The sequence below is a fragment of the Oncorhynchus masou genome, chromosome 7 (genome assembly GCF_036934945.1).
Source record: "Oncorhynchus masou masou isolate Uvic2021 chromosome 7, UVic_Omas_1.1, whole genome shotgun sequence".
Taxonomy (NCBI): domain Eukaryota; kingdom Metazoa; phylum Chordata; class Actinopteri; order Salmoniformes; family Salmonidae; genus Oncorhynchus; species Oncorhynchus masou.
In genome coordinates, this window is record NC_088218.1 from 9,620,807 (window position 1) to 9,635,186 (window position 14,380).

The following is a 14,380-nucleotide window of genomic DNA, read 5'->3' on the forward strand; positions in this document are numbered from 1 at the left end:
CAAGTAGTATTTTAATGGGTGACTTTCACCTTCACTTGAGTAATTTTCTATTAAGGTTTCATAACTTTCACTCAGTCTGACAGTTAGGTACTTTTTCCACCACTGGATGTATGTACTCGTGGTTTCCTCCATACCCCAGTCCTCCCATCAGCATGAAACAGCAGGAACAGGGATTCATCAGACCAGGCAGTATGTTTCCAATTTTTCAGTGTCCAGTGTTTTCATTCCTTAGCCCACTGCAACCACAGTTTCTTGTTTTTTGCTGAAAGCAAATGGGGATCCATCATAAACACACAAAAATGACATTATTAACGATCATAGCTTTTAACCTGGATTCACCTGGTCAGTTTGTCATGAAAAGAGCAGGTGTCGTTAATGTTTTGTACACTCAGAGTATGTTGTTGTGTCTACTAGCTCATTCCCACAGCAAAATGCAGAAGGAATCCGAACGACACTGGGCCAATTGTGCTCTGCCCTATGGGACTCCCAATCACAGCCGGTTGTGATACAGCCTGGAATCAAACCAGGATCTGTAGTGATGCCTCTAGCACTGAGATGCAGTGTCTTAGACCACTGCCCCACTCAGGATGGCACATTTGTAAAATCCCGGGAAAATATTCAACTCTAATGGTGACTGAAGGAATAGGCTGACAGAATCGATGGATAATAGCCTATAATTTAGGGGGGGCAGGGTAGCCTAGTGGTTAGAGCGTTGGGCTAGTAACCGGAAGGTTGCGAGCTCAAACCCCGAGCTGACAAGGTACAAATCTGTCGCTCTGCCCCTGAACAGGCAGTTAACCCACTGTTCCCGGGGCGTCATTGAAAATAAGAATTTGTTCTTAACTGACTTGCCTGGTTAAATATTTGGGCCCGAGCTCAATCCCCGCATCCCAGGCCACATGATGTCGGCCGAGTCTGACTCTCAGCGGAGTGCCCCCACACACAGCCGGAATCTGCCCAGATCCACTGTGCAAGCTGGGGTGGGACAACATTCCACAGGACACAATCGACAGCTTGATATGCAAAGGAGAAGTGTCCCAGAGAAGGAGCAGCAGACAGGCCAGCAGCAGCCCCCACTCCCCTCTCATGAAATGGGATAGGGCCAACCCAAGGATCCCGAAATGCACGGACTGTGTTAGTGGGTGAACAGGAAGTTCCCGACAGAGACGCACCATTCTTCAGAATAAAAAATGCGCCAGAACTGTGCAGTCAATAAGGTAACTTTTGTGCCCGTTTCATTTTATTACTACAGGTACGTAATAGCACGTTTAAACTTTCTACTGTCGAAAGAACATGTCATTACATGCTAGGTAACAAATCCATTAAATTATTATCAGGTTTGGTAAAGGTTTGATGTGTTATTTTTGTGTCAAACCGAGTGGAGAACGTGGTGACGTTAAACTATTTTACAAGTCACGTAACTAGAGACGTTGGTGTTGGTGTTAGTGGATGTACATATTCTGCTCAGGTTAATTTTAATAAAGAATCAATTTATTTGAGATTTCCGAGCTGCATGTTATCGGTTTTGTGTAAAATTCACACGCTGTGAAAATGGCGGCGTCGACTCGGACTGGGTCAACGAACTAAAGTGCAGATAATGTTACGGTTGCGCAACTGTTTTGAAGCTGAATGTAATGATTGTTGGTTTTCTACATGTGTACTAATATTCAGACACATGCAGTTGTTTCTATCTTTATCTATACATTTGAGTATGGTGTGAACGGAAATACTGCTGGTTTTTGATTGAAACAACGAAGACGCGCGGTTCTTCAGGAAAATAAAACATAATGCGACCTGAAACAAACTAACCCTGTTCTTCATGGTTTTTTAGTCATTTTATGTGAATTTAGGAAATCTATATATTAAGTGATCTTACGTTGTGTGTCTAATATTAATGCATCAATGTTTTCTTGTCAATGTTTACCTACCTGATCTATTGAAATGAGATCAGTTCTTGACTTGGACAAGAGTTCACCTCCAAATGTCTACTGTTTGAGCACATGTTCCTCTTATAGAATATTAGCTTAACAGTGTTGTGGAGCTCCTGCACCTAAATATAAACAGTACTGGCACCTATTTCAGTCCAAGTCAAGCACTGAATTAGATAATTGAACAAGAAGAAATAGAATATATTTTTAGAGGATAAAGAGGGTGCCAGAACTGGCAAGACAATAATGTTTGTCTGTTTCTCTTCTACTACTTGCCGACTCAGGTATGAGGCCGGTAACATCAACAGTGAGGACAAACCCAGCCCTCTCTCCTTCTGCACTGAGTCCAAACCTACAGTCACTGGGTCCTGATTGTGACAGTGGAGCCCAGTTTGCACTGCAGGGTCCAGAGATGGCATCAGTGAAGTTGGAGGACTGCAGTCAAACACTGGAGCTGAATGTCAACATTAAAGATGAAGAAGAGGAGGAGAAGATTGGGAAATCTGTTTCTTATGGTAAGAGCAGGTTCTAAGTTTGTTTCATTCCAACTTCCCACTGTGCAGGAAAAGTTGCAGTAGAACTGTTTCATGATGAACTGTTTCAATGAGAAGGTAGAAGTGCCCATTATTTATATTCTAACTATAGAATTAGAATAATCATTCTATTTCCATGATTCCAAAAGTTCACCTTGGTGTTTTGATCTAAATTGCAACATTTGGTTAATAATAAGCCCTAGTATTTTTGCCCATATCGTGGCAGTGTAAATGATCTCAAATGAGTGCAGGAAATTGTTTTAGGTTGAAGTTGAATTGAACAGTATAAAACAATCAGAATTGAGAAAGACCCATTGAATTAATTTAGAATATAAGTGTTGCCACCCTGGGGTCATGCACTACTCATAAAGCAAATGTCAAACTTTTATTAATCAAAAACATAAAATACCATCAAAAATGTGAAAAATGTCATGGTATGATATTTTGGCCACATCGCCCAGCCCTGTCAGAGCAAAAACCAAGCCATGAGGTGGAAGGAATTGTCCGTAGAGGTCCATGGAAGGAAAAATTCACAAGCTGGCAAAATGGCGGCGCCAATCCGGTCTGCGTCAACGGACTTTAGTGCAGACAGTGTGGGTGCAGCAGAGACCATTTTCAGGTCACACTACTGTTTTGAAGCTAAATGTAATGATTATCAGTTTCTACATGTGTAGAATATTGACACATTCAGTTTGTCTATGTATTTCTATATGGAAATACAATTGTTTTTTGATTGGAATAATACCGTGAAGAAGGTTAAGGAAAATAGTACATAGTGCTGCCAAAAACAAACTGTAACCTTGTACTAAATAGTTTTTGAGTGATTTATGCTTTTATCTACTACAGGTTAAGTATTAGCTCAAATGTATTATGAAACTCCTGCACATAAATATAAACAGTACCAGCACACAAAATGAGTATCGGCAACTATTTCAGTCCAAGTCAAGCACTGAATTAGATAATTGACCAAGAAAAAATCAAATATATTTAATAGTGAATAAAGAAAGTGCCAGGACTTTGAAGACACAACTTTTGTGTCCGTTTCTCCTCTAGTACTTGCCGACTCTGGTATGAGGCCGGTAACCTCAACAGTGAGGACAAACGCAGGCCTCTCTCCTTCCACACTGACTCCAAACCTACAGTCACTGGGTTCTGATTGTGACAGTGGAGCCCAGTTTGCACTGGAGGATCCAGAGATGGCATCAGTGAAGCTGGAAGACTGCAGTCAAACACTGGAGCTGAATGTCAACATTAAAGATGAAGAAGAGGAGGAGAAGATTGGGAAATCTGTTTCTCATGGTAAGAGCAGGTTCTATCTAACTAAGTTTGTGTTTTTCATTCCAATTTCCCACTGTGTATGAAAAGTTGCAGTAGAACTGTTTCATGATGAACTGTTTCAATGAGAAGGTAAATGTTATTTTATGCTACTGAGACTTGCATGGTTTGACACCAGTATTGTCAGCATTTGTTTTATTAACTGGGCTGTCTGGAGTGTTCAGAGTAGACCGATGAAATGAAGTAGACAAACTGCCAGTGTTTTAAAGTTCTATGAAATGAGTGTGTAGTTTCTAACCCTTGTGATAGTGAGTGGAGGATGATATTGCGTCCACTAGATGTCAACAGTCTTTATACATGGTTTCAGGCTTGTTTTTTGAAAAACAAACCAGTAATGGTTGTTTATCCATGGAGAGCACTGAGAGAAAATGAGTCTCTTTGCCCGCGTGAACGAGGGCGCTCTCTTCGTCATTTTCCTTTCTTATTGAACATACTAGACGCCGTATGAAGTATTATCGTTTATTTAGATATTAGAGTAACTGAGAATTAATTAGTCTAGTTACCTCCCTTCCTGGTAAAGTCCTCATGGCAGGGGATTTTAATTGCTCCTGATCTCGATCGCTCCTCTGGTTTAGACACTTCCCACTAACAGAGTAGAAAGAAATTACAGCTTTTCATTAAGGACTTAAATCTATGTGAACCTTGGAGGATTCAGAACCAGAGTAAAAGGGAGTATTCCTGTTACTCGTTAACATTTTAAATCATTTTCTCCTACAGACTACTTTTTAGTTTCTTGCTCCTTGCTTCCCAATGTAGCAGGAAGCGGATATGATAGTATTGTTCTGAGTGACCGTTCCCCTGTGTCATTATTCTATAGGGATACAAAACTAGTAAAAGGATCATCTAGATGGCGTTTGTGTCCCAGATGGTTACAGGACCCAGACTTCTTACATTATGTTGGAGTGCATATAGATGTTTATTTTACATTGAACACTGACCAAACGTCAGCAAGTACCAGATGGAAGGCTTTCAAAGCACATACTAGTTATGTGAAATATCACAACAAGATACATATCTAGCAAGATATGTGAAATATTACAGTATTTGTTTGAAAAGTAGGAAAGAATAGCTCCACCTATAACAGTAATGCTAGTTAGTGAAGCCTGAGACTAACGTTACAGTATGGACAGTCCAAAATAGTTGTAGATGATCCACAACACAGGGTTTTTTGCTAGTAGCTACCAAGTAACAAAGTGGCCCTCCCATATAGCGTTAACATAGTATACCATGATATGGTTACAAACCAAAAAAAGTATCAAAGATCAGAAATGAACAGCCTCCGTGAGAAAAATATGCCATTGAATATGTGCCACGTTACCCAAAGTTCCTTTGCATGTGAGTGTCAATCATTTTAGTCCAAGGATATGATCGAAAGGCCTCCATCATTCTTAAATGGAAGAAGTTTGGAACCACCAAGACTTTTTAGGAAGCTGGATGCCAAGGCCAAACTGAGACATCAGTGGAGAAGGGCCTTAGTCAGGGAGGTGACCAAGAAGCCGATGCTCACTCTGACAGAGCTCCTCTGTGGCGAAGGGAGAACCTTCCAGAAGGACAACTATCTCTGCAGCACTCTGCTAATCATGCCTTTATGGTAGACTGCCCAGATGAAAGCCACTCTTCAGTAAAAGGCTCACGACAACCTGCTTGGAGTTTGCCAAAAGACACCGAAAGGACTCCGATCATGGGAAACAAGATTCTCTGTTCTGATAAAACCAAGATTGAACTCTTTGGCCTTAATGTCAAGCATCACGCCTGGAGGAAACCTGGCACCATCCCTACAGTGAAGCATGGTGGTGGCAGCAGCATGCTGTGGGGATGTTTTTCAGCGGCAGGGACTGGGAGACTAGTTGGAAAGTACAACAAAGTACAGATAGATCCTTTATGAAAACCTGCTCCAGAACACTCAGGACCTCACAATGGGGGTGACGGTTCACCTTCCAACTACCCTAAACACAGAGCTAAGACAACACAGGAGTGTCTTCGGGACAAGTCTCTGAATGTCCTTGAGTGGCCCAGCCAGAGCCCAGACTTGAATCCAATCAAATATCTCTGGAGAGATATGAAAATAGCTGTATGGCGACACGTCTACAGAGAAGAATGGGAGAACCTCCCCAAAACAGGTATGCCAAGCTTGAAGCTTCATACCCAAGAAGACTCAAGGCTGTAATCACTGCCAACGGTGCTTCATCAAAGTATGGAGTAAAGTAAAGGTTCTGAATATTTATGTAAATGTGATATTTCCGTTTCGGGGGGGAATTGAAATGGTTCCAATAATTTTTCAGTGATTTTTTTTAGAAACAATAAAAGTAAGGCTGCGTTTCGTGTAGGCTTACCCTGGCGTGACGTTTTGATAACCATGGAAATTTATCTCGGACTTGGTGACTTACCAATATATTAGTCTCTATTTCCTCTCCGATTAAAAAACGCTAATAAGCATCATTGTAGACATTAGGGGTTGACCGGTTAATCGGAATGGCCGAATAATTAGAGCCGATTTCAAGTTTTCATAACAATCGGAAATCTGTGTTTTTGGGATCCGATTTGCCAAATTTTTGTATATTTTATTTTTTAATATATATTTTTTATTTATTAAACACATTTTTTTGCACCTTTTATTTAACTAGGCAAGTCAGTTAAGAACACATTCTTATTTTCAATGACGGCCTAGGAACGGTGGGTTAACTGCCTCGTTCAGGGGCAGAAAGGCAGATTTTCACCTTGTCAGCTTGGGGATCCAAATTTGCAACCTTACAGTTAACTAGTCCAACGCAATAACGACCTGCCTCTCGTTGCACTCCACAAGGAGACTGCCTGTTACGCAAATGCAGTAGGCCAAGCTAAGTTGCTAGCTAGCATTAAACTTATCTTATAAAAAACAATCAATCATAATCACTAGTTAACTACACATGGTTGATATTACTAGATATTATCTAGCGTGTCCTGTGTTGCATATAATCTGACTGAGTATACAAGTATCTAAGTATCTGACTGAGCGGTGGTAGGCAGAAGCAGGCTCTTAAGCATTCATTCAAACTCACTTTTGTGCGTTTTGCCAGTAGCTCTTCGTTGTGCGTCAAAGCATTGCGCTGTTTATGACTTCAAGCCTATCAACTCCCGAGATGAGGCTGGTGTAACCGAAGTGAAATGACTGGCTCGTTAGCGCGCGCTAATAGCGTTTCAAACTTCACTCGCTCTGAGCCTCGGGGTGGTTGTTTCCCTTGCTCTACAAAAGAACATGTCATTCCATGCTAGGTAACAAATCCGTTAAGATATTATCACGTTTGGTAAAGGTTTGTTCACTTGGTTTGACACAAAAATAACGTGATAAACTATTTTAAAAGTCACAGAAACTTTGGGTTTGTCTGAATGGGATGTACATAATTTCTTCATGGTAATTTTAATTAATTAATTAATTTGAGATTTGAGTTCATTTGGCATGTAATTGGTTTGTGTGAAATCCGTGGACTGATAACAGCGTGCCCACTGTCTGCGTCAACGGACTGCAGTGCGGATGCAGAGAGACAATTTCACGATCGCACTACAGTTTTGAAGCTGAATGTAATGATTATCATGTGTAGTAATATTCAGACACATTTGTTTCCATATTTATCTGTAAATGGTTCTATGGTGTGAACGGGAAATACAATTGGTTTTTTGATGTGGAAATACAGTGAAGACAAGGTTATTCATAACAATAGTGCATAGTGCTGCCTAAAACAGACTCCAACATTGTACTAAGTGTTTCTGTCATTTGTGAATTTAGGACATCTACTTTTGATTAAGTTAACTTATGTTTGTGTAGCCTAATTTTAAAGTGTGTCCTTTTCTAATGTGCATTAATGAATGTTTTGTTGTCAATGCTTCGCTACCAGATCTATTGAAATGAGATCAGTGCTTGACTTGGACAAGAGCTCACCTCAAATTTCTACTGTTTGAGCTCATGTTCCTCTTATAGAATATTAGCTCAACAGTGTTGTGGAGCTATTGAACCTAAATATAAACAGTACCTGCACCTATTTCAGTCCAAGTCGAGCACTGAATTAGATAATTGAACAAGAAGAAATAGAATATATTTTTAGAAGTAGAAAGAAATCGACGGAACTGTCAAGGCTAACTTTTTGTCTGTTTCTCATTGTTACTACAGGACGACTAGAATTAAGTCTGGGAACATCAGTGAAGTTGGAAGACTGCAGTCAAACACTGGAGCTGAATGTTGACATTAAAGATGAAGAAGAGGAGGAGAAGATTGGGACATATGTTTCTCATGGTAAGAGCAGGTTCTATCTAACTAAGTTTGGGTTATTCATTCCAACTTCACACTGTGTATGAAAAGGTGCAGATGAACTGTTTCAATGAGAAGGTAGATGTTATTTCATGCTACTGAGACTTGCATGGTTTGACACCAGTATTGTCTGCATTAGTTTTATTAACTGGGCTATCTGGAGTGATCAGAGTGTAGACTAAAGAAGTGAAGTAGACCAACTGCCAGTGTTTTTAAAGTTATATGAAACAAGTCTGTGCAGTTACTAACCCCTGTGATAGTGAGAGGAGGATGATATGAAATTAGTCTGTGTAGTTACTAACCCCTGTGATAGTGAGTAGAGGATGACACGCCCCCTTTTTAGCTTTCAACTCTTACCCACTTTTAGAATTGTTTCATTCCCCTTTTGTGTTGTACAGCCTACTGATATGAATAAATACGTCACCCCTTTGGGCCAGGTTCCTCTCTACATTTCTTCCAAGGTTCCTGCTCTTTCTGGAGTTTTTCCTGGTCACTGTGCTTCCTATATCTGCATTGCTTGCTCTTTGGGAATTATAGGCCGGGTTTCTATAAAGCATTTTGTGACAGCTGATGATGTAAAAAGGGCTTCATAATATAAATTTGATTGACATGTATATCACACCAACTGACTGGTTCTTCTGATGTTGTTCACACAGGAAACCATGGTGCCACATTCTCTACATCCAGAGAGCAACAGCAGGAAGATCACAGAGCTAAGAGGTCTCACCACTGCCCACATTGTGAGGAGATCTTCCCATCACTATCAAAGCTAAAAATACACCTAAAGATACACACAGGAGAGAATCTGTATTCCTTCACTGACTCTGGGAAAAGATGCACAACATCAGGGGCTCTGACAGTTCATCAGCGAGCACACACAGGAGAGAAGCCTTTCTCCTGCTCTGACTGCGGGAAGAGTTTCTCTCAATTGGCTTTCTTAAAAATACATGAACGTATACATACAGGAGAGAAGCCTTACTCCTGCTCTGACTGTGGGGTGAGTTTCTCTCGACTGGATGCCTTACAAACACACCAACGTATACATACAGGAGAGAAGCCTTACTCCTGCTCTGACTGTGGAAAGATGTTCTCTCAACTGGGCCACTTGAAAAGACATAAACATACACATACAGGAGTGAAACCTTATTCCTGCTCTGACTGTGTAAAATGCTTCATAACATCAACTGAGCTAAAACTTCATCAGAGAACACACACAGGAGAGAAGCCTTACTCCTGCTCTGACTGCGGGAAGACTTTCTCTCAATTGGCTTTCTTAAAAATACATGAACGTATACATACAGGAGTGAAGCCTTACTCCTGCTTTGACTGTGGAAATATTTTCTCTCAACTGGCCCACTTGAAAAGACATGAACATATACATACAGGAGTGAAGCCGTACTCCTGCTCTGGATGTGTAAAATGCTTCATAACATCAACTGAACTAAAAGTTCATCAGCGAACACACACAGGAGAGAAGCCTTACTCCTGCTCTGACTGTGGGAAGAGTTTCTCTCGAATAGGTCTCTTAAAAACACATGAACGTGTACATAGAGGAGAGAAGCCTTACCACTGACCTGACTGTAGAAAATGTTTTGAAACAACAGCTGAGCTGAAAGGTCAAGAGGGAACCTTACTTTTGCTCTTAATGTGGCAAGAGTAACTCAAGTGATAGTCACCAAGTAAAATACTACTTGAGGAAAAGTATTTGGTTGTAAATATACTTAATTATCAAAAGTAAAAGTATGCATAATTTCCAATTCCTTAAATTACCCCTACGGGATGGGTGTCCCTAAACTGGGACGGTTGTAGCTAAGGTGTGCTAGTCTGACTAGATTGACGTTGTATACAACAGCCATCTTTCTGGGACATAGACATATCTTATATGGGCAGAAAGCTTAAATTTTTGTTTATCAATCTGCAGTGTCCAATTAACAGTAGCTAATACAGTGAAAAAAGACCATGCTATTGTTTGAAGAGAGTGCACAACAACAAACTTATCTCGCAAATGATTTGATACATTATTTACTTTCAGAGGTGAATGTATTTTCATTCAGTCATATTGCTCTGATTTGTCATCCTGAGGGTCCCACAGATAAAATGTAGCGTAGTTTCGTCTAATAAAATCCATTTTTATGTTCAAATGTAGGAACTGGTTCTACTGGTTTTGGACACCAATTTGGCGTTTTTTTAAATGTATTTTTTACACCTTTTATTTAACGAGGCAAGTCAGTTAAGAACCCATTCTTATTTTCAATGACGGCCTAGGAATGGTGGGTTAACTGCCTTGTTCAGGGGCAGAATGACAGATTTTCACCTTGTCAGCTCGGGAGATTCAATCTTGCAACCTTACAGTTAACTAGTCCAATGCTCTAACCACCTGCCTCTCATTGCACTCCACGAGGAGACTGCCTGTTACGCAAATGAAGTAAGCCAAGGTAAGTTGCTAGCTGGCATTACACTTCTCTTATAAAAAACAATCATTATCAATCAACTACACATGGTTGATATTACTAGTTTATCTAGCTTGTCCTGCATTGCATATAATCGATGCGGTGCGTATCGTTGCTCCAATGTGTACCTAACCATGAACATCAATGCCTTTCTTATTAAAATCAATACACAGAAGTATATATTTTTAAACCTGCATATTTAGCTAAAAGAAATCCAGGTTAGCAGGCAATATTAACCAGGTGAAATTGTGTCACTTCTCTCGCGTTCATTGCACGCGGAGTCAGTGTATATGCAACAGTTTGGGCCGCCTAATTTTCCAGAATTTTACGTAATTATGACAAAACATTGAATGCTGTGCAAATGTAACAGGAATATTTAGACTAATGGATCTCATCCCTTAGATAAAATACGGAAAGGTTCCGTATTTCACTGAAAGAATAAACCTCTTGTTTTCGAGATGATAGTTTCCGGATTCGACCATATTAATGACCCAAGGCTCGTATTTCTGTGTGTTATTATGTTAGAACTAAGTCTATGATTTGATAGAGCAGTCTGACTGTGCGGTGGTAGGCAGCAGCAGGCTCGTAAGCATTCATTCAAACAGCACTTTCGTGTGTTTTGCCAGCAGCTCTTTGTTGTGCATCAAGCGTTGCGCTGTTTATGGCTTCAAGCCTATCAACTCCCGAGAGGAGGCTGGTGTAACCGATGTGAAATGGCTAGCTAGATAGCGGGTGCACACTAATAGCATTTCAAAAGTCACTCGCTCTGAGACTTGGAGTGGTTGTTCCCCTTGCTCTGCATGGCAAACGCTGCTTCGAGGGTGGCTGTTGTCGTTGTGTTCCTGGTTCGAGCCCAGGGAGGAGCGAGGAGAGGGACGGAAGCTATACTGTTACACTGGCAATACTAAAGTGCCTATAAGAACATCCAATAGTCAAAAGTTAATGAAATACAAATGGTATAGAGAGAAATAGTCCTATAATTCCTATAATAACTACAACCTAAAATGTCTTACCTGGGAATATTGAAGACTCATGTTAAAAGGAACCACCAGCTTTCATATGTTCTCATGTTCTGAGCAAGGAACTTAAACGTTATCTTTCTTACATGGCACATATTACACTTTTACTTTCTTCTCCGACACTTTGTTTTTGCATTATTTAAACCAAATTTAACCTGTTTCATTTATTGTTTGAGGCTAAATTGATTTTATTGATGTATTATATTAAGTTAAAATAAGTGTTCATTCCAGTATTGTTGTCATTGTCAATATTACAAATACATTTGTAAAAATCGGCCGATTAATCCGTATTGGCTTTTTTTGGTCCTGCAATAATCGGTATTGGCGTTGAAAAATCATAATCGGTCGACCTCTACTTGAAACAGTGCAGTAATGTAATTCCTCACTGGATCAGTCAAACTGAGCACACACTGCTGCCACCTGGTGGCCAAAATCTAAATTACACCTAGACTCCTATCTGAAAGTATGGCCTTTCTCTTGCATTTCAAAGATGATGAAAAATAAACTTTTTTTGTTTGTATTATCTTTTACCGGATCTAATGTGGTATTCTCCTACATTGTTTAAAAAAAATATTACGGATAGCCAGGGGCACACTACATCACTGACATAATTTTAAAATGAAGCATTTGTGTTTAGTGAGTTCACCAGATCAGGGGCAGTAGGGATGACCAGGGATGTTATGTTGCTAAGTGTGTGAATTGGACCATTTTCTGTACTGCTAATCATAAAAAATATAACGAGAACTTTTGGGTGTCAGGGAAAATGTATGGAGTAAAAAGTACATCATTTTCTTCAGGAATGTAGTGAAATAAAAATGGTCAAAAATATAAATAGCCAAGTGAAATAACAATACCCCCCAAAATCGACTGAATTCGTTCTTTAAATCATTTTTACTTCAGTACTTTACACCACTGCCTGCATTCATGCCGTGTGTCAGCATTGCAGGGTGGTGGTGTGATGGCGTGGAGTGTGTTTTCAGGGCACACATTGGGCCCCTTGATAAAAGTTGAGCAATGTTTGAATGCCACATGATATCTAAACATCATTGTCAATCAGGTGCATCCCTTCATGTCAGCAGTATATCCATTTGCAAATGGATTCTTTCAGCAGGATTATGCCCCAAGAATTGTCCAGGAATGGTTCCAAGAACATTATAGAGAATTCAGCTTACTGTGGGAGGAGATGGAACGAGCTATTCAGAGTAGAGATCCACTCCCAGCCAACTTGATACGATTGTAGGAAGCATTGGAGTCAACATGGGCCAGCATCCCTGTGGAACGCTCTCAACACCTTGGACAGTCCATGCCGTGACGATTTGAGGCTGTTCTGAGGACAAAGGGGGTGCAACTCCATATTAGGAAGGTGTTCCTGATGTTTTGTACTCCGTGTATATCAGATAAAGATGGTGTGATGATCAGTTTTTAGCATTAGTTTGGGTAGATTATTTTATATTACTAAACAACTTTGTTTAATGGTAAACAGGCTATGAATCGACTACTTGTGTTTATTAAATTGTATTTTAATACTAGATTCATTATTTTTGTCATTGATGATGAATGTATTTGAATAACTGTGTGTTTGTGAATTGATCTGGTGTCAGGTAGCCTAGCGGTTAAGAGTGTTGGGCCAGTAACTGAAAGGTCGCTGGTTTGAATCCCGAGCCGACTTGGTGAAAAATATGTAATTGTGCCCTTGAGCAAAGCAATTGACCCTTATTTGTCCTGTAAATTGCTCTGGATAATAACATCTGCTAATTGACAAAGCAATGAAAAATGTTTGTACATTAATTTATGCTGGGCAGCTGCTTTTCTTTTGTGTATAACTCAATTAAATACACTTTTTGAAGTGAAAAACTGTATATACAATACACAACATTACCACTTTGTATACCCTGGCCTGAGGGACAGGCCTATTGTAGTCTAGACTATGTAACTGCTGTTGTTAGTAGCCTACAGTTTCCATGCAATACACCATACAGTGGGGCAAAAAAGTATTTAGTCAGCCACCAATTGTGCAAGTTCTCCCACTTAAAGATGAGAGAGGCCTGTAATTTTCATCATAAGGACACTTCAACTATGACAGACAAAATGAGAGAAAAAAAATCCAGAAAATCACATTGTAGGATTTTTAATTTATTTATTTGCAAATTATGGTGGAATATAAGTATTTGTTCACCTACAAACAAGCAAGATTTCTGGCTCTCACAGACCTGTAACTTCTTCTTTAAGAGGCTCCTCTGTCCTCCACTCGTTACCTGTATTAATGGCACCTGTTTGAAGATACCTGTCCACAACCTCAAACGGTCACACTCCAAACTCCACTATGGTCAAGACCAAAGAGCTGTCAAAGGAACCAGAAACAAAATTCTAGACCTGCACCAGGCTGGGAAGACTGAATCTGCAATAGGTAAGCAGCTTGGTTTGAAGAAATCAACTGTGGGAGCAATTATTAGGAAATGGAATACATACAAGACCACTGAAAAGCTCCCTCGATCTGGGGCTCCACGTAAGATCTCACCCCGTGGGGTCAAAATGATCACAAGAACGGTGAGCAAAAATCCCAGAACCACACGGGGTGGACCTAGTGAATGACCAAAGTAACAAAGCCTACCATCAGTAACACACTACGCCGCCAGGGACTCAAATCCTGCAGTGCCAGACGTGTCCCCGTGCTTAAGCCAGTACATGTCCAGGCCCGTCTGAAGTTTGCTAGAGAGCATTTGGATGATCCAGAAGAAGATTGGGAGAATGTCCTATGGTCAGATGAAACCAAAATATAACTTTTTGGTAAAAACTCAACTCGTCGTGTTTGGAGGACAAAGAATGCTGAGTT

General features: G+C 40.2%; 1 protein-coding gene across 2 annotated transcripts; it reads left to right on the forward strand.

Moving 5' to 3' along the window:
- Positions 1-1,148: 1,148 nt before the first annotated feature.
- On the forward strand, positions 1,149-13,076 carry LOC135543196 (zinc finger protein OZF-like). 2 transcript variants are annotated; one of them, XM_064970303.1, is made up of 5 exons: positions 1,149-1,217; positions 2,213-2,443; positions 3,515-3,760; positions 7,941-8,063; positions 8,735-13,076. In XM_064970303.1, exons 2-5 carry the CDS (start codon positions 2,215-2,217, stop codon positions 9,649-9,651), a joined length of 1,515 nt encoding a protein of 504 aa, XP_064826375.1. In that variant the 5' UTR covers positions 1,149-1,217; positions 2,213-2,214; the 3' UTR covers positions 9,652-13,076. The 2 variants fall into 2 exon arrangements, with proteins under 2 accessions (XP_064826375.1, XP_064826374.1); XM_064970302.1 differs by having other exon boundaries at positions 1,168-1,252.
- The last annotated feature ends 1,304 nt before the right edge of the window (positions 13,077-14,380 follow it).